The 20,854-nt window shown below is 38.4% G+C and overlaps 2 protein-coding genes across 7 annotated transcripts in view; one reads left to right on the top strand and one right to left on the bottom strand.

Moving 5' to 3' along the window:
- RNF14 (ring finger protein 14) overlaps nucleotides 1-20,854 on the bottom strand; it is a 121,301-nt gene that overhangs the window by 80,499 nt on the left and 19,948 nt on the right. For 4 of the 6 annotated variants that reach the window (XR_012473790.1, XR_012473792.1, XR_012473791.1 and 1 more), the window contains exons 6-7: nucleotides 18,429-18,601; nucleotides 17,372-17,502 (exon numbers count right to left, since the gene is read on the bottom strand). Coding sequence is in view for 2 of the 6 variants with exons in the window: in XM_074212727.1 (XP_074068828.1) it covers nucleotides 16,514-16,571; nucleotides 17,372-17,502; nucleotides 18,429-18,601 (362 nt within the window). In the remaining 4 variants the exon portion in view is untranslated. Of the gene's footprint in view, nucleotides 1-6,505; nucleotides 16,572-17,371; nucleotides 17,506-18,428; nucleotides 18,602-20,854 lie in introns of those variants that run through there. The other 2 variants (XM_074212727.1, XM_074212728.1) reach the window with 2 other exon arrangements.
- Nucleotides 37-19,992, top strand: GNPDA1 (glucosamine-6-phosphate deaminase 1). The gene is made up of 7 exons (XM_074212729.1): nucleotides 37-99; nucleotides 1,838-1,967; nucleotides 3,194-3,295; nucleotides 6,289-6,471; nucleotides 8,390-8,574; nucleotides 10,207-10,381; nucleotides 11,553-19,992. The coding sequence occupies exons 2-7, from the start codon at nucleotides 1,844-1,846 to the stop codon at nucleotides 11,645-11,647; spliced, it is 864 nt and encodes a 287-aa protein (XP_074068830.1). The 5' UTR covers nucleotides 37-99; nucleotides 1,838-1,843; the 3' UTR covers nucleotides 11,648-19,992.

The following is a 20,854-nucleotide window of genomic DNA, read 5'->3' on the forward strand; positions in this document are numbered from 1 at the left end:
GCCCGGAGCAGCGTGACCCGCCGGTCATATGACTCGGCCGGAGCGGAGGAGCGGCCCACGGAGGCCCGGGCGGCGCGGAGCGGGCGGCGCGGAGCGGAGGTGAGGCGGGCGGCGGGGCCGGGCAGCCGCGCTGCCGAGGGAAGAGGCTGGAGGGCGGGGAGCGCCCGGAGCCCGGGAGGCCCCGGCCCCACGCCCCCTTGCCTCAGTTTCCTCAGCTGCCAAGTGAGCGGGAGGAGGAATGGCAGCTCCCTCGGGGGTCCCAGATGCTGGTCCTGCCAGAAACAAACCAAAGAAGCAGAGACGCGGCCCCGGGCCGGCCCTGGCCGGAGCCGCGGGGTGTGCCCCGGGGGGGGTGGCAGGTGCCCAAGCTTCTGCACCCGGAGCCCACCGCCGCGGTGCCCGAGTGCCAGGGATTCCCTTCCCCGGGGCCCGCGAGGCCCGGAGCGGGCATTTGCACGGGGTCTGCAAGGTCCCTGGCCAGGCCAGGCCAGTCTTCAGGACCCCATTGGGACGTTTCTCCCCCAGCTCACTTTACAGATGAGGGACTCGCAGGGTCAGTGACAGCCCAGCCCAACCCACCCAGCAAGTTCGATGCCTTACTGGAACTTTTTTTTTTTTTGCAAGGCAATGGGGTTAAGTGGCTTGCCCAAGGCCACACAGCTAGGTGATTATTAAGTGTCTGAAGTCGTGTTTGAACTCAGGTACTCCTGACTCCAGGGCCGGTGCTCTATCCACCCCACTTATTTGAACTCTTGAAGGTAATCTTCCTGACTTCAGGAGCACAGTGAGGGTTTCAAAGTACTTTTTTCTTTTAATTGTCTAGCGTACTAACTCCTGCTCTAAAATCCAAGCTTGGCACTGCCAGCCCATATCCCCTGGAAGTCACCTGCAAGTGAGATTAGAATAGGGTGAAACTATTATCAGGAAAACAGGGTTTGAATCTGAGGACTCCAGCCAACATAGACAACATGTTACAGGACGTGACTCAGGGAACTGAGAAATTCTCACTTTTTCTAGACAGGAATATTTGATTATTATAGAATCTTGGAACTTTTAAAAGGCCCAACCCTGGAGTCAGGAGTACCTGAGTTCTAATTCAATCTCAGACTCTTAATGACCTAACTATGCAGCCTTGGGCAAGCCACTTAACCCTATTTGCCTTGCAAAAACCTAAAAAAAAGGCATTAGTTCAACCCACTTTCCTAACAAACTGGGCACTAGATCCTTGAGGCAGGAGATATCATTTTTACCTTTGTACTCCTAAATATCTCCCCCCCCATCCCCATGAGCACTGTGCTTAAGTGTTTAAAAATATTTGTTGGTTAATTGAGCAATCCAACCTCTACTTAGATACCCCATATCAGGGAACTCACTATTTGGTAGGAGAGCTTGTTTCATTGTGGCACAACTTTTAATTGTTGGGAAGTTCTTCCTGTTCAACCCAGATCTGTTTCTTATGTAAACTTTTGTTTCTTCATTCAAAAGCTCCAATTTTCTCTAGTTCAAAGGGATCCAGACAGGGGAATGCTATTTATATGCCAGTTATTATTTTCTAGGATGCTCTATTCTTGCCCAATTGTCTCATGGTCCTTTATACTCAACACTGGGTGGCAGGTAATGGTAACTGCCAGGATGGGCCTGTTAGATGTGTGAATGATAATTTTTTTGGTGCGGGGGGGGGGGGGGGGGGGGGGGGTGCACTCTCTTGGCAGCAGGGCAAGAGGTTTCTAATAGATTATATATCAACAGCTCAGAATTCTCTGGGGCTTCCTTGCTGGTAGTTCTAAGGGAGAACATTTGTTTGAGCAAGTCTCTTTCTCTGTAAATCCCCATACAGGGCACAATGAAGCTCATCATTCTAGAAGATTACCTTCAGGCTAGTGAATGGGCTGCCAAATATATTAGAAATCGAATTATTCAGTTTGGTCCAGGACCCAACAAGTATTTCATTTTGGGACTTCCTACAGGTAGGTCACAGTACCCTTTTGAGGTGGGTAGAAGTGGGGAGGTAGAGGCATCTGGAAGTGAGAAGTCTAGGAAGCATTGTTCAGTCAACAAGAAGTTTGGATTTCCTTGCATAGTATTTCTTACCCTGTAGCATTCTCAAGTACTAATGGTTATAGGGAGGGACTTACATGAAACTTCCAGTGTTCATCTGTACCTCCAGGTATGAATCCCTTAAACCAGGTATGTTCAACTTGAGATCTGTGGCTTCATGTAGCCCTTAAAGCCCATTCAAGAAGCATTATTAAATGTTTATTATGCTCATTGGTAATATGGGTTACATTGTAGTCAAAAATAAATATTAAATTTTATCTGCAGTCCTTCACAAGTTTTTGTTGGGTGATCCACCCCAGAAAGAGCTACAAATTTGGACATCCATTCCTTGAAACTTTCAGTAAGACAGGTTGTGTTTGTATTTGTTGTTCTTTGGTTTGGTATAGCTTTTTGGGGTGAGGAGGAACTTTTTTTTGCAAGGCAATGGGGTTAAGTGGCTTGCCCAAGGCCACACAGCTAGGTTAATTAGTAAGTGTCTGAGACCCAGATTTGAACACAGGTACTCCTGACTCCAAGGCCAGTGCTTTATCCACTATGCCACCTAGCCCCCCCTTGAGTTCTCTTTCAAAAGCCTCTGAAGAGTCATTAGAACTCTGATGGCTAAAGGCTATAGAGTTTGGGTAGTGACTCTCTTAAGGAACAAGGCAGCAGAAAGGTCTCACTGGAGCTCCTAGAGTCCTCCAATGTAAAGCAATTTGTTCATATGTGGCCCCCCAATCCTGTGCTGAAAATACAGGAGCAACAAGACTCTACCTAACTACTGGGGGCTTAATGTCTGGTGAAGGAAAGAGATGTATGTGTGCAGGCGTTATGCTATGTAAGAATGTGTTAAATTCTGTAATATACAATCACACAATAAATATGTATGAAATAAACTCAAAAGGACTTAGAGAAAGAAGCATTTAGAATGGACTAGAGTTGATATGAATTCCAATTTCAACTAGAGTTTGTCTAGAAGTTAGAAAAAGGGATTGAGAATTCCCCCCCCCCCCAAACAGACATCTTGAGAAGATAAAGAGATAGTTGGAAAGAGGAGCCTAGAGCTTCTGATCTGATCTGGGATAGAGGGGTCTTGGAAATGCTAAGAAATCCCTAGACCCCTATAAGTATGCTCACTGACTTCCCTTTCTTCTAGGGAGTACTCCTCTTGAGTGCTACAAGAAGCTGATCCAGTATTATAAGAATGGGGACCTCTCCTTCAAGTACGTGAAGACATTTAACATGGATGAGTATGTGGGTGAGTGCTTTTTCAAGGACTTGGGATGAGAAGTTGGTAACTGAGGCATTGAAAGCTTTCTGATCCTGACTTGGGGCTACCAGGTGGAATGGGGTAGGGGAGATAATGGAGACTCAAGACCTGTGCCTGCTAAGTAGCTTAAAGTCTCTAAACTTTGTGCTTTCTGTCTCTGCAAAAAAATGACTGCAGAAGAGTTCATGGCAAGATGTGTTTCTTTTGGTATCCATATTTAGACCATACTTTTTCTCCTCTTCTAACACTTTCAGTCTACTGGGGATATTAAACAGGAGATTTTTGTTTTCTCTGTTGTATAAAATATTCTACCAACTCCTTTTCTATTTTTGATTGTTTTACTTTGTTGTTGTATCTTTATTTTGCTGACCAAATACCTGATTGCTATTTTAGTTAATAAAGGTGGTAAGTTGGGGTGCACAGGTCAGATGGTAGGGAACAGTACACACTGAGGGGCAAAGAGTTAGCTTTGCACTTGAAATATTCCCAATTTAACTTGCAGTTTTTCTAGTGAGCCTCTTGTGGATCCTTTTTAAGGAGATCAGAAGGTAAGAGATACCTTTTGTTTTCTTTCATGTCCCTCCCTCTCCATCCCCTACCAAATCCTATGGGGAATGCAGAGTGGGAAGGAGATAATAGGAAAACTTGGAAGAGAGGGAGACAAAGACAAAGAGGGGAAGACAGAGAGATACACACATTCACAGAGACTGAGAAAGAGAGAGACAGACATAGACATATATTTCTTGGAGTTTGTAGGTAGGATGCAAACTATAGGACCTATATCCTATGGCTGGGGGAATAGCTTTCCTTCCAGGTTGATCATAAGTTGTCTAGTATACCACACAGGAGAAGTGACTATTGCTTCAGGCAATACATAGGTCAGGTAACTTTAATCTGGTGTTCACAAATTTGCTTTAAAAAATATAGGCATTTAAAAACATTATGAAAGAATCCATGAGCTTCACCAGACTTTTGAAGGGTATGACACAAAAAAGGTTAAGAATCTCTAGTGTCAAGAGTGGATGTGGTCTCATCAAGGCAGAGGACAGGAAAATTATCACCTTCCTAATTTTGGACATTGTTTATCTAAATGCAGCCTAAAATTTCATTAGCTCATTTGACTACCATCAAGCTAGCAGATCACTAGAAGCACCAGAACTTTTTTAGAAAAAAACAATTGTTTTGACCATAATTTCTCCATCACTTCTGAAGTATAGTGTTTAATTCTGGACCTCATGTTTTAGGAAGACTTTACTTCCCCATTTATGAACCTCAGTTCCCTCAGTCTTTACCTTTACTCTATCTACCTCAGCTATACACATCACTTGTCATTATTCACAGGGATGACTCTTTGCAGAATGGTTTTTGTTTCTACTACTTGCCTAAAATTGCTTTCCCCAAGATTATCAGTGATATCTTTATTGCAAATCCAGTGGTCTTTATTCAGTCCTCATTGCTTTTGTGGCCTCTATAGCAATTGATCTTGTAGACCTTTTGGATCCTTCTTGCTAGTCTTCCCCCCCCCTGGATTTTCATATCTATAAAGAGGTCTCCTAAATCTACATACTAACCTTCATGACTTTCCTGATTTCCTCTCCCACATCTCCATCTCCCTTCTGAACATCTCTACCTTGATGTCCCATGAGCATCTCAAACTCAACCTGTTCAAAACAAAATTTATAATATTTTGCTAAATTTACTCATCTTCTAACTTCCCTTTCTTTTGTAAGTCATCTTCATTCATCCAACTACACAGGTGTGAGCCTCAGAATAATCTTTAGCTCTTCTCTTTTTTCTTTTTTTTTTAGGTTTTTTTTTTAGGTTTTTGCAAGGCAAATGGGGTTAAGTGGCTTGCCCAAGGCCACACAGCTAGGTAATTATTAAGTGTCTGAGACCAGATTTGAATCCAGGTACTCCTGACTCCCAAGGCCGGTGCTTTATCCACTATGCCACCTAGCCGCCCCTAGCTCTTCTCTTTTCTTCATCCTCAGGCAGTTAGTTGCCAAATCTTACTTCTACTTCCTTAATCTTTCTTGCATTCATCCTCCTCTCTCCACTCACAGCAAAGCTACCAAAGTACAGGCTCTCAGGAATTCTTACCTGGACTACTGCAGTCATTATCTTCTCAACTAGTCTTGTATCCATTTTCCTTTCTCCAAAAAAACTCTCCACAAAGTGATATTCTTAAAGGCAACATGAGTTTAACCATTTCACCTCCCTGTTCAACAAACTTCATTGGCTTCTAGTTCCCATTTGATTATAATTTCCTAAATCTTGTAGTAGCCTATATTTCCAGGCTGATTACATATCATTACATGTGCTGCAGCCAAACTAAGTTGTTGGTCTACATACACAACATTCTTTACTTTTACCTGGCCTTTCCTCATAACTGGATGCATTCCCTCTTTTTCTTGGAACACTTGCTCCCTTCAAGGCTTACCTCAAATTCCACTTCAGAGACCCTTTCTTGATTTTCTTTTCTCTTCCTTAGATTCTCCTCATTCCCAGTTTTGCATGTTGAGTTGTGTGTATTTTGTATGTATTTTATGTTTGCCTGTGAACACAGATTCTAAATCTCCTTGATAAGGTCACTCTTGAAACTATTCTATCAGTGACTGGCACATAGTAGGCACTTATAAAATGCTTGATGAGTGCATATTGATAAACTTGAAGGCAAATAGGATGATGAAAAGACATGAGATATGCTACATGAGGATGGGTTAAAGGAATTTGGTTTAGTTTGCAGAAGAGAAGACTTGAGGAGAACTGTAATACCTACCTCTTTAGATATCTAAAAGTTTTGTGAAAAGGGGATTAAATTTTGTTTTTGATTTCAAGAGGGCAGATTTAGACAAGGATCATTTGTAACAATGGAAAGCTTTCCAAAAATGAAATGGATTACCTCAAGAGATGAACTTTTTTTCACTGAAGGTCTTCCAGGGGAGGGACAGGAAGGTAACAGTGGTGTTATGATTCTTTAGGCCTCCCACGTGATCATCCTGAGAGCTACCATTCTTTCATGTGGAACAATTTCTTCAAGCACATTGACATTTGCCCTACAAACACCCATATCCTCGATGGAAATGCAGCTGATCTGCAGGCAGAATGTGATGCTTTTGAAAAGAAGATCAAGGAAGCTGGAGGGATTGAGCTTTTTCTTGGAGGTGAGGTCAGATTTGATGGTTTTTCTATCCGAATTCAAGAAAAGAATAAACATAGTTCTTGTCTTAAAGTCTGTTAGAAAAAAACAGGCTGCTTAGGACCCTTACTGCGTGTTCCTATTTTCTGGACTGGGTCCTTACTCATTTCTTCCTCTCATTCCCCTTTCCAGACATTAAAATTTACCCATCCTTTTGTTATTCCTACTAGAAACAATGAATGGTCCCTTATGGTGGGAGGCCATATAGTATGAAAACTATGCTATGTAATACTGGGCAAATCACTTCTATAGGCCCATCCATAAATTAAGGGAATTGGATTAGGTGATCTTAAGGTCCTGCATAGATGAAATATTCATTGAATTAATCCAGTGAAATAATACATTGGCTATATTATTTTATGTTCAGATTGTTCTGAGGGCAAAATGGTGCCATGGGAAAATGGATTTGAAGTCAGAAGACATGACTTCTAATCCTGGCAGTCTCTCCCTTATTGTTATACTGGTCAAGTCACTTAACCTGAATTTCAGTTTATCTACAAAATTTGGGGTTTAGACTGGATTAGCTCTCATAAAGTTCCATGCAGCTCTAATTTTATAGAAATTCCATAAATTTATTCCCATTTATGTGCAGCAAGAACAGAAAATATTAGTTTATTTGGTGAATATGGAGAAGTCTGAGGTGTTGACAGAGGTACTTAATCCCAGGGCTTTGTGGGTCTTGCATCCCCACTGGACAAACTTTGGAGCTTAGTGTGGCAATTCTGATTTGCTTAAAGGTAGCAGAGAAATTTCTTCATCACATGGGTTTGGGGGACAGGAGAAAAGATTAATTTTTCAACTAAGTTATGGAGGGATTAAGGAGGAAGCATTTGTCTTTTGATAAAAAAAAACGATAAATTACTGAGGGCAGGCATAATTTCTTTGGGATGCTTTGCTTTAAAACTCCAGGACCTACCTAACTAGGAAAAACAGCACATAAATGGTTGCAACACATTGACTGACTAAAAGCAAAGGTTAACTTAGCTGAATTATTTTGTACTATAATATGTGCATGCATTCATATTTTGTATACTTTTAATAACCAGCACACATCTTGTCCTCCCATGCTGTGAACTCTGAGACTCACTTGATAAGCTTTATCAACTAATGAAAGCTTTTTTTAAAATTTAGTTCTGTGGGGCGTCTAAGTATCACAATGGATAATGTTTTGGCCCTGGAGTCAGGACCTGAGTTCAAATAGGACCTCAGACACTTAAGAATTGCCTAGCTATGTTACCTTAGGCAAGTCACTTAACCACCCTATTGCTTTACAAAAAAGTAATTTAATTTGCAATGGGCCAGCTCTGAGCTTATGTCAAAGTTTGCTGTGCTAGGCTGAGCTGTCCGTGTATATATATATATGCAGTGTTTAGTAATAAATTGTAGGGATGATTACTTTTATCATGATTTTAACATTTTTATGAAGTCCTTTCTATTATTCTCATCTTTATCTTCAGACTAGGCCTGTGAAGTGACTAGAAAACATGTTCTTTCTACTTTCGAAGTTGAAGCAGAGAAATTAGAACTTTCTCAAGGTCACCCACAATATGTCTATTTGCAGAAGAACTTGGATTTGTTTTCTATAGTACCATGTTCTTTTGGTGGGTCAATGTTTCCAGGTATTTGTGATTTTTTTTTTAGGTTTTTTTTTTGCAAGGCAAATGAGGTTAAGTGGCTTGCCCAAGGCCACACAACTAGGTAATTATTGTCTGAGGCCCAATTTGTACTCAGGTACTCCTGACTCCAGGGCTGGTACTCTATCCATTGCACCACCTAGCGACCCCCAGGTATTTGTGATCTTGATGGTTCAGGGAAATCTCTCCTTGATAAGGGAGTGTTGACTTTGTGTCAAGTCTTTCTGGCATCACGGATTTCCTTTGCAGGTATTGGTCCTGATGGGCACATCGCATTCAACGAACCTGGCTCGAGTCTGGTGTCTAGAACTCGAGTGAAGACTCTGGCCATGGATACCATCCTAGCCAATTCCCGGTTCTTCAATGGAGATCTCTCAAAAGTCCCTACGATGGCTCTGACTGTGGGTGTGGGTACAGTCATGGATGCCAGAGAGGTGAGATGATAGAAGAACCTTGTATCTCCTTGATGTTTCCTCTGGGAGCCTTGTACATAGGCAGGGCTTCTCTTAAGAGTCATCTGATTCCTTCTCCCTGATCCAGAATAGTGTAAGGCATATCCCTGAGTAAGGTGGCAAACTCAGAAGGGTGCACACATGGGATTTAATGCAGACATGTTACTGAGTTCTGAAGCAAGCACTTGTTCAGTTCTTTCCTTGAGCCTATATATATTTTTTTTTTTTTGCAAGGCAAATGAAGTTAAGTGGCTTGCCCAAGGCCACACAGCTAGGTAATTATTAAGTATCTGAGGCTGGATTTGAACTCGGATTTGACTCCAGGGCTGGGGCTCTGCACCACCTAGCTGCCCCTATCCCGTATGTATTTTTGAATCTCAAGAAGCAAAATAGAAAAAGCCTGTGTGTTAACCACTTTATAGTTGCCCTTGAAAAGTTTCAGCTCTGGTAATTGGACTGTAGGGTTTGGTTACAAAATTAAAAATAAGGATTTTGATAGTTAAGAAAAGCCATTTGGCTAATGATTTTTTGGGAGGCATTAGTTAAAGCATCTGATTCCCTACTGGGGACTAGGTTAGGTAATAACCTTTTGGATTTTACAATTACTCCCTGAAACCCCTTTTTATAGACAGCTTTTAAGTAGACAGGAAAGTTCCCATTTTACAGTTTGGAAAACAAAGGCCTAGGGGATATTGGAAACAAGTTTCAGTGTTAGAACTGGTTGAAGAGATGTTTTATGAATCAGAAATGCCCTTTTGCCATAGTTGACAGTTATGTAGCACTTTAAAATATGCAAAGTGCTTCATATACATCAACTCATTTGAGCATGTGAGGTTAAGTATTAAAGTTATTCCTCACCACCACAACCACCATTTTATAGATGAAGAAACTAAGGCAGGGAAATTAAGCAACTTACAGATGGTCACACTGTCAAAGGTGAGATTTGAATCCAGGTCTTACTCCCAAATTCACAGAACCACGTAGAAGTTAATAACTAGAAGGAATCCTCACTTCCCATCTATTTACAGGGACTGGGAATATTTGGTCCATAGGTCTTATCATTTGAACTGGTGCTTCCTTGGCAACGGGAGGTGGCCCTCAAAATTCTATAAATCTAGGAGCTTTTTAGGGGGTAAATTAAACATTTGACCATATAGCAGGAAAATTTTAAGTTGATAATATTGGACAGACCATAAATGATGGCCCTTGGCAGGAAAAAGGTTCCCCATATCTGATCTAATGCAGTCTGTACTAATATAGGAATCTTTTCTACATTTGTTCATCCTCTATTCCTTGCTAGACTTCAAGTGAGATAGCATTCTATTCATAGTCTCCAGGAGCAGCAGCCATTTTCCTCCTCACTTGTTACTAGCCTTTTTCAAAGATCCAGTGCCACCTCCTACATGAAGGCTTTCTTAATTCCAGCATCCCTAATCCTGCTGCTGTACTATATGGTCTCAGTAGAGAGAGATTATCTACTTCAGGCTCCCAATTTTATATCTGGGCCCACCAAGAGAAATAGTTTAGTGACAGGGCTACATCAAGTTCTTGGGATTTGATTCCCTCCCTGTCTTGTGAACTCTGTTAATCCTATACTTGTTTTCCAATCTCTAGGTTGTAGTCCTAATTACGGGAGCCCACAAGGCATTTGCACTGCACAAGGCCATTGAGGAGGGGATTAGTCATATGTGGACTGTATCTGCCTTCCAGCAGCATCCCCGTGCAGTATTTGTGTGTGATGAAGATGCTACACTGGAGCTTAAAGTGAAAACTGTTAAGTATTTCAAAGGTGAGGTTGATATGGAATTAAAGAGGGGGAAGGAGTGAATTCCATTTTCCAACTTAGGCTAGCTACTTTGATCTCTGGCTGATAGAAAGAAGCAAAACCACAACTTTCTTACAAAAATTGACTTTCTTCCTCACCCTTCTCCATTGTGGGATAGGATTTGTCCCTCAAGAACAGGATTGGACATCTCTAGTGGCATGGGAGCTAATTGTTTAAAGAGAGTGGAGATTTTAAAAACAGTGGGGAGGAAATTATGAAGTTAAAATATCCCAAATACTAATAATGAAGAACCACCATCTAATTCCCTTGCTGTGATAAAAGAATCCTCAGTTTTTACACTGTGCCTCACCGTGCTAAATAACTACCCAAGGGTAGGGCATTATACTAGCTGTCCTGGTACTTTTCACTGTGACTTCAGTTTAACCAAACTGATGATGGGAAAATCCAAATTTATACACACCTTCACCAGAATCCTATTTCAATGTCTCATTATGCAGTGTATTTTACCCTTGGTTCTTTGAAGGCTTATTCCAGTAGATCCCGTAGCCAGAGAAATAACTAATATGATCTTAGGCTGCAAAAAGACTAAATCCAGGATGAATGAGTTGATAGTTACATTATGTTGTCCACTTATTCTAAGCAGCTCTGAGCTGCGAAGTCTTCATGATAGAGGGATTTCTGTTCAGATGGAAACTTGATCCAATGGCCCTTCCCAATGCCGAGATTTTGTGACTGAATTATTAAAGTTTAGGCAGTTCTTACCAAACTAAAAAGGCTTCACCAATATACCATACCTGATGTGTTTAACATCCTAGAGTTCTCTAATTTGATAAATTTTAACTAAGAAAATTTAAGGGGTAACTGTTGCATTGAAGTATACTGGACAGAATAGAATATATTGACAATTTTTACATGAAAGGTGCATATCCAAAATATGGCAGATTTTATGTGGTGCCCCCATGGGTTTACTAAATGCTTTAGTAAATGAAGCCAAGCTGCTGCAGAGCTGTCACTAAAATGGCAAATCAAAATAGATTGTCTATTATTTCAATAAAAACTTTTAGCAGCCCTGATTTAGAAGACATTGAAAAAAAATTAAGAAACAGCCTCTGGGGATTACTCTGTGGGGTACTTCAATTGGGCTAACCATGATTTTTTTGTTTGTTTTTGGTAGGGTTGATGCTTGTTCATAACAAACTAGTGGAACCACTGTACAGTATAAAAGAAACTGAGAAAAGTCAATCTTCAAAGAAACCATATAGTGACTAACTTGCCCTTGGAACCAGATGTCTAATCCCCCGAAGACATATAGACTTTGAGGGAACAGGTCTTTAGGGAAAAAAATTTATTTCATTGATCAGTCCACTCCAATGTTTTATCTGCCTTTGATGAAAATGAGTGTACATGAATATTCTGTATTCAGTTGTAAGGGTTTAAGCTTACAGAAATGGGTGTTTTATACTGTAATTTGATTTTCTCTGAAGTATGTTTTCCTTATTTTCTACCTAAATAAGGGGAAATGACTAATACAGGTACTCCCCAAGGCACAGGGAGAGAGAAAAAGAATGGTAGCATGAAAAAGTAGACCTGGAGAGAGTGGGTATTTTGGACCTCAACTGGATTACAAGTATAGGTAGAATGGGTAGTCTTGTTTTTCTCTTTCCCAGCATACCCTTCACTTCTTACGAGTTGGGTTTAGTAGAACAGCAAGAATGTTTCACTTTTAAGATTTGTGACTACAAGGCTAAACCTTTCACTTTGTGGTCATGTAATATTCAATCACTATAGACAATGTATAGGGCATTGTGGTCGATATGACAATAGACCAGGTAGACTGTCCTCTGCTCCCTAGGATCTTTCTCCATTAGGTGTGACTAGTCATATACCCCAGTGTTATTTCTCTCTTCACTGTTGCTCATTCCACTCACTCTTATGTGCCTATGACAAGTTACTACTGGGGAAAAAAATTTTGTGAGTGATTCAGGTGCCTCTGACAGAACTTTTTGAATACTATATTTTCTACTTGTATTTCAATTTTAGCTAATATGAGATTAGAAAAATTCTGTTTTAAGCTGATGGATAAATGGATTTGTTTATAATGTGATATTTTCTATTAAATTCAGTATTTTCAAATGGAACATGGTTAAGAGTAATGAACTTCCTCCTTGATGCTACCCCACAAAAAAATTGGCATGTTTGCTTTGAACAAAATGTTTTGTAACTACTCACACTAAATTTGTATAAGCCTAGAGAATCAAAATCATATTTGTCATCTAATTACTTAGCTCCTCTGATTTATATAGATGAAAAACAAAGAGGCTGTAACTTGCCCAGGGTTGTAAAAGTGATGACAAAAAAGAACTGAATTGTTAAGTATTTCCCAATTATATTTTAATCTGGTTGGCCCTACCTGTTTGACACTTCTGATATGAGAAAGAGTGCTAGATTTTAGGGGTAGCCATGTAGCCTTGGACAAGTCATTTAACCTACTGTCCTCTTCCAACTTTCATATTTTAATATTTCTTTGGAAAGTTATTGGGAAAACATCAGTTAAATTGTTTTTGTTCCTGTATTGTCCATATCCCTTCAACTTCTTTCATTTCAGTCAGAAAAATAAAGATAGCAATTCAAACTAAAAGTTCATAATCATTAATATTAAAAACTTCCATGACTAGTTTTCTTAGAATAGAGATCATCTGCTGATTTATTGAGGACAAGGTGGTTATGATTCTCTTGCTCCTAATTTATTAACTGCTTTACCGGTAACTTAATTGTGGCCAACTGGGAAGAACGAGCCTTAATACTCGCCAACTCGCCTGCCTCTGGCTGATTATATAAACCTGGCAGCTAAGATGCGCATGCGCGCACACACACACATACACAGAAAAGGTGAGCACATAAGAGGAAAATCAAATGGACTGTCAACTAATTACATTATGCTCTGTCATCCTACTGAAGTTTTACCATTTCACAGATTTATGCCATCTACTGATGATAATAAGCACCGAAAACTTTTGTATCTTTCCTTGTCATTATCTTGTGAATTTAAAAAGGTAGGCTTATTACAGTGACCAGAAATACTTTTCTACTAAATCTGAGGTCTGTATACTCTGCAATCTGGTTTGAAGTTCTGTTCTCATGAAACTTAATATTTCCAGAAAACAGAACCTTGGAAAATACTGGTATCAGCATGCAGGGTTTTAAACTTAAAAAAGACCACTTGTTTTTCGAAGATTTTTTTTTTTGGGGGGGAGGGTCAAAGTGTAATTTATCTTGGAGATCCCTGCATTAACAAACTTAGTAAAATGAGGCCAGAAAGAAGTGAAGACTACCATTTTCAGCTCCCTTTCATTGGATAGAGTATTTTTGGGCCTCAACCTTTAAGTAGGACTTCTCTACAAAGAACCTGGAAACAAATTCACTGTTTGGGGTGATTTACTATTTGTGCCTGCTACCTCTGTCTTCACCTTTTAGGGAGAAAAGCTGCTTGAATGGAAGGATAATCTCAGCTTAATATACTGATATTAAAACAAATAATTTCACAATGCTGATAACATACCATAAGCAGCCAATGGAAATCTCTCGAGAAAGTGGAGAGTCCTCTAATTTACTTTTTTAAAATAAAGTATTTATTCATTTGTAGATTACATTCTTATTTTTAACAGAACTAAACTCAAACCTTTTTTTTTACAAAATTAAGAGGGATGTAGTTTCTTTCAACCACTGTGTTAGACTTAACAGTAAATCTGAAAAGGATATCATTTCTGTCACAAATATTCACAAGTTTTCATTGGGATTCAGTTAAGCTATGGTAAAGCATTTTGCTCAGTAACCAAGGCCTTCATGAAACCAAACTATAAACATAATAAAATCTCTCCTCTACTGTATGCTTTTTAAAGAATCCTTTTCCAAAGCATTTTCCACACATAGAAATCAGTATCTTATTTTTTTCAGTCACTCAGAAATAAGTAGAAGCTAAAAGTTGAGACCATGTTAAAACTTAGTATAAATCATGCCAAAAAATTACCCCTTCCCTTCCAATGTCTATGGTTAGGGTAAATGCTTTAAATCTAAGAACATACTATTAACATATAGAAGTACTCTCATTTTTCCCATGAAAAGATACCTTTCCTTCCTCTGTTCATCAATTAACAGTATGTGTTCTATAATCTGTGTAATTCAAGACCACAGATTTAAGCACCCAATCTAAAGGGATCAATTGCTGCTTAAAAACTAGAACTTATTTTTTTTTCATTCAGCAGCTATTTACACTGATAATTACACTAGATAATTAGTTTTCTGAATTCATTTATTGTATTCAATTTATTTTTTAAAAAGTGAATTTAGTGTTTGTTTTCAAGGACAGTACCTTTTACAATCAGTTTCATCAAAACACAGGTTCTAAAAATCCAACTCCAATTAGAAGTACAGGAAAAAAAAGGATCATTCTATGATTTTATTTTGTCTCCTTTCTAAGTATCCAAATATTATACCAATACAATAAGTATACCAAATATTTATCTAGTGTGGACAATTGCTTTAGGAACGAATTGGCAACAACTTCTCATGATAGTTGATTGATGGCTAAATCATCCTTTTTTAACATAGTGTTTTTAACATAGTAAACAAATCACCAAGAGAAGAAAAGTTAACAATTCCATTGCCAATTAAAAGCTATACGGTTCTAACAAAAAAAATGCTATTTTATTTTCAATAACATGCATGCAGATGGAAAAGGGCTGACTTCACATAACAGCAAATGAAAATACTGTAGGCCTTCTTCAGCCAGAAAAATTTACTTGAAACTTTAGTTAACTATGCTATCAAGTCACTCCTACCACAAAAGCCACAAGAGGGGAAAACTTTCTAAAGTTTGCAAACACTGAGTAGCAAGGATCTGTATTTCAAACTAAATCACTGCAGAAAGTGTGTTTTTTCAAAAGCAGAATTCAAAGTCAAGATTGGAACAATTACCTTGATTACCTGCTAACAGGGGAAGTAGTATTCTGAACAGTCACAAGCAGCAAATAACTTAAAAATCATTTTTATTCACTTTGAATATATATCAACTTTTTTCATAATTTCCCTCCCCTCCTTTTAGATTTAACTAAAAGAATGCTTACCCTCTGCACCTCACTGGTTTCATTCATGTTTTACTCAGTATAATATTAAACTAAGTTTGCATTAATCACCAACCCAACTTAAAAGGTATGTATGAGAGATGGGCTGGGAGGGTAGTAGTACAGCAGGTGATGGAGGAAAAGTCATTGTTTAATTTTACTGCAAATAAAAATGCATTAGAGTTAAATAGAAATCATAATTTTAAAGTGAAGGGATTCACTCATGTTCTTCTGATTCTGTAACAATTCACTGAACTCTACATTTGGCCCAAATCCACTGGATCAATAAATAAGAAAATAGGTATTAGATGATCCAGAAATATTTGTGATATCAGAAAAAATAAGTGATTTCTGATAAACTGGAAAAATGTCTATATGCTCTTTATAAGAATGAATGGCAAGAGGCCAGTGGAAGATGTGATCAACTGATAATTTACAACTTTATCACATTCAATTATACCAACTTAGGGAATAAGATTCCTACTTCTAGGACTAATTTGGCAGGCAAGTGACCTGGAATTGGAGGTTAAGAGCACATCTTAAGACTTATGATTTAGCAGTATCCCCTAGGCTTACAGTGTACTGAACAGCTCCAGTGGGAAATGACCCCAAGGAATGTGCTTTTAATTTGATGCCCTGAAGAGCAAGATGCCTTAGAGATATGAAAAAGGTCTTTAAAATACTATCATTTTGAGCCCTTTCCCTCTGAGCCTAGGTAACAAAGGAAACATTTAGTTTAAAATCTGGGGCACATAATGATATTGAATACTTTCTAGTTTTTGCTAATGTTTTCTAAAACCTTTGGCTTATAATTGTTCACATTACACAAACACTGAAAATTATACACGTGCCTTAATCAGCAGAAAATGAAAATAAAACCATGTTCTTCCGCACTTTCTACATGGGAAGAATGAATGGTTCTCTAAACCTCTTGCAGGGTTACACACACTGTACTTGACAAAAGAATAGGGCAAACCATTCCACTTCTATAGCTTTGAGCAATAAAGTAGTTTAACTAATCTTCAATCTCATCTTCCCAAATGTCACCATCAATTTCCACAGCTTGAAATAACCTGGAAGACCATAAAATAAAATGCATTTTTATGCACTGAGAAGAAATGAATATCACTCCTTTTCCTTTTTTTCAAAAACATCTCTGGCCCTTCTTTCATGATAGCTACATTACAGAACTTTATTTCTAACATTTTAAACATTCTACTACAAAAGAATGAACTCAGTTTCAAGTATCAGCTATGCAACTTATGTCCTGAAAGGATTTGCTGAAGCACCCTTAAAATGGCAGCACAATGTAGTTCATTGTAAGGCATTTATCATAGAGTCTGAAGACCTGGGTTCAAGTCTAGTCTCTGATTCTAAGTTGTGTGATCTTGGGCAATTAATTTATACAATCTTTGATTTCATTAAAAAAAATGAGGCAAAATACTTGCTCTATCCTCTTCCTTAGTATAGTTGTAAAGTACTGTACAAACCTAAAAAGCTGTATAGAAATTTGAACACATACTTTCCTCCAGGATCTAAATTTAGCTATCCAGGGTCAAGGATGAAAGGGCACGCATGATATATGGAATGATTCTTTGGCTATATTAGACAGGAGATGTTATCAAATCTTAGAAGCCACAAAGTCCTATTTAATGCTAACCATTACTCAACTCTTTTTAGTTCTCACTTCCTATATTATTGTGCACTTGCTTTATGCTCAAGTTGTTTTTAAAATGTAGTGCTGAGTAGTTCCAGGTCAGGAACTGTTCCCTAACTAAATAGATATGGTCCAATTTACTGTATTTATTTGAACTATTCTAAGTAGTACCAGAAGATCAATGCTTGCCTTAGGCCATTCTTATGTAATACATACCGGTTAAAGCATGGGGAAGATGGATCATTGAAATGTCTATAAGGGTTTGCTCTAGATAGACAACCCATGCAAATCCAGCAGAAATACTGCATACAGCCAGTACATGTCATCTTGTTACACCCATCTAATTTCTACTGAGAGAGAAAGAAAAAGTAGAAATAACAATGCTATAAAACCAAAGAGATACACAACATACACAGATTCTACATGACATCTGACCAATTTCACTAGGGTATCTGATCAGTTTTACTCCCTCTTCTCATACTGGAATTATATGTGACAATTTATTAATTTCACTTCACTTTAGTGCCAATTATTCTGTGACATTATAAAAGCAAAGGAAATAGTCAACAAGTCTTTAAATACTTGTTACAACAATAATTTTCGATGATCAATACAAATCAGAACACCTGGCCTTTAGAGCTGAAAGATACAGGGATAAAACAACATATACATATATACATATATATATGTATACATATATATAAACATACAAGTTCTAATGAATTGAATCTCACTAAATAATAAAAATCCCTCCAACTCCAATATATGGCTCTTTGGATGTCAGTCTCAATTGACTCTTATGGCATTTTTTCATAGTGATTGTGGTAACCAATATTATTAGGTAGAGCTCACTCTGAACTAATTTGGGGGTGAGGGGATGGAAGGAGAATTTCTAGTACAGGTATATAATAAATAAATAAACAAATAATAGGTCTAGAACAATACATAGGCCTTTCAAGGACCATAGCTACACTGTGACCACCTCTGAAGCCATTTCACCTTCATGTGGCAGATATAAAAGAATTGACATTATCAAATAAGCTCTAATAATAAAGAAAGTACTTTGAAAAATGTGGAGTGCCATATAAACAAAAGACATAATTATAATATTTAAGTGAAATTTTTATCTTCCAGGTATAATAAGATTTAACAAATGCCAAAGGGTTTTATGAACTTGTTTGATCATAAGCATACATTTGGAACAAATTTGAAATGGATGGATCAGTTAAAGGAGGACCCACCTTCATCATTCTGTTTGTCCCCACAGACTCACCTCTATATGGGTGCCACAGCAAGGGCAGCTCTTTGAGTTCTTTTCTAGCCACTCTTTACTTTCCATTTCTTCTAGTGCTTTCTGAATCACCCTTTTACCATACCTCTGTTCCAAAAATCGTTTATTGGTATCATCTGCTTCAAGATATTCATTTCTTAAGTCAATTAGCTTTTCTAGAAAGTGAAAAGGAAAATAAATACTATTCTATATAAAGGCAAATGTTCAGGTATGCATGTTTATCAATTTCTCCAGTCACCCAATGAGATTATGACCAAAATAACTTTTGCCTAAGGACATGTTATCGGTTTCACTCTGCCTACCCTGGGGCCTAAACTAGAGGAAATAAAATCTATCATGGAACCAGATTTCATGCTATAAAGTCTAATCTTTCCTAGCCAAGTTTAACCAACATCCTAGCTCTACTTTCCATTAACCTACTTTTTGCCTTTCTCTTATGATCATTCAATCAGGAAGCATTTATTAAGCATTTACTATGTCCCAGGTTATATACTATATACTATATACTTGAGACCAAAATAGAAAACACTCTAGTATTTTTGTACTATCTCTGCAAAGAAAATCCCAAATGCAGTCATGAAGGAGTTATTGAAAAACAACAGCAAATATACCAGGCACTGTCCTAAGGGCTGGGGATAGAAAATCAATAAACATCTATCAATAGTTTACATCTATTAATGGGGTAAACTATTATGAACAAACAAGATATATTTGAGATAAATTGGAGATAATAAAGAAAAGATTTAATTGGGAGGTTTTTGGGAAGGATTCTTGTATAAGTCAGGGAAAATTGGAGGTGGTTATGAAGAGGGGAAGAATTCTAGACATGGGACATGCAGTAAAAGTATTTAATGTGGCCAGTGTTACTAGATCACCAAGTACAAGGAAGTGTGTATGTGTGTGATTCGATAACTGAGTGGAGAATGAATTGGAGAGAAGAGACCAACCAGCAGGTTATTAGAATGGTCCAGGTTTGTACCAAGGTGAGAGAGAGAGAGAGAGAGAGAGAGAGAGAGAAAGAGAGAGAGTGTGTGTGTGTGTGTACGATAGCAGTTGTGATGGCTGAATTTATAGGATGTGGTAATTGATTAGATATGAGTGTTGATGTGGTATATGTATGTCATGGAACAATGTTGTTCAATTAGAAACCAGAAGGGATGGGATTTCAGGGAAACCTGAAGGGATTTGCATGAACTGATGCTGAGTGAGATGAGCAGAACCAGAAAAACACTGTATACCCTAACAGCAACAAGGGAGTGATGATCAACCTTGAAGGACTCGCTCATACCATCAGTGCAACAATCGGGAACAATTTTGGGCTGTCTGCAAAGGAGAGTGCCATCTGTATCCAGATAAGGAGATGTGGAGTTTGAACAAAGTTCAAGGACTATTCCCTTTAATGTAGAAAAAAAAAACATATCTTATTGTCTGATCTTGTTACCTCTTAGACTTCTTATCTCTTCTTTAAGGATATGATTTCTCTCTATCACACTCAAATTTGGATCAAGGCACAACATGGAAACAAAGTAAAGACTGACATTGCTTTCTGTGGGGAGTGGGGGGAGGGAAGTAAGACTGGGGGGAAAATTGTAAAACTCAAATGATATCTTTAATAAAAATAAATTAAAAAAAGATATTTATGTTGTGAGGGGAGTGAAGAATCAAGGATGACAAAAATTTAAGTAACTGAGAAGAGGGTAGTGACAGTAATAGCAAAGCGAGGAAGAAAGGAAGACATACGGAGAAAGAATGAGTTGAGTTTTGGATATGTTGAGTTTAAGATGTCTACAAAACATCTACTTGGCAGTTGGAGGTGTGAAATGAAGTCAGGTAAGAGTTGGATAAATTGACCATCTGCAGGGAGATAAGTATATAGGACTTTCAGAAAGTGAAATAATAATAGAGGAAAAAGAGGGGTCAGGAGAGAACCTTTGAGAAAAATGGAAGATCTAGGAAAGGAAACAGTAATAAGACTGGTAGGAGGAGGACCAGGGGAAAGCAGCGTCATGAAAACCTAGAAAGAGAAAGGCTATAGAAAAATGTGGAAGGCTTATAGAAAAATCAAGGAGGATGAGGTTTGAGAAAGGCTATTCATTTGATGTAATTTAAGAAATCACTAGCAACTAAGTGGCTCAGTAGATACAGCACAGGCCCCGAAGTCAGGAGGACCTAAGTTCAAATTCAACCCCAGACATTAACTAGCTGTGTGACCCTGGGCAAGTCATTTAAACCCATGGCTTCCCTTCCCCATATCTCAGAAATTATTGGTTACTTATGGAAAGGGTAGTTTCAGTCCAGTGATTTAGACTACAAAGAGCTTAAAGCGACAGGAAAAGAAGTGATTATAGAATATCTCAAGTTTAACCACAAAAGGTAGGAGAAACAAACAGAGCAATGGCTAATGGATA

The sequence above is a fragment of the Macrotis lagotis genome, chromosome 1 (assembly GCF_037893015.1).
Source record: "Macrotis lagotis isolate mMagLag1 chromosome 1, bilby.v1.9.chrom.fasta, whole genome shotgun sequence".
Taxonomy (NCBI): domain Eukaryota; kingdom Metazoa; phylum Chordata; class Mammalia; order Peramelemorphia; family Peramelidae; genus Macrotis; species Macrotis lagotis.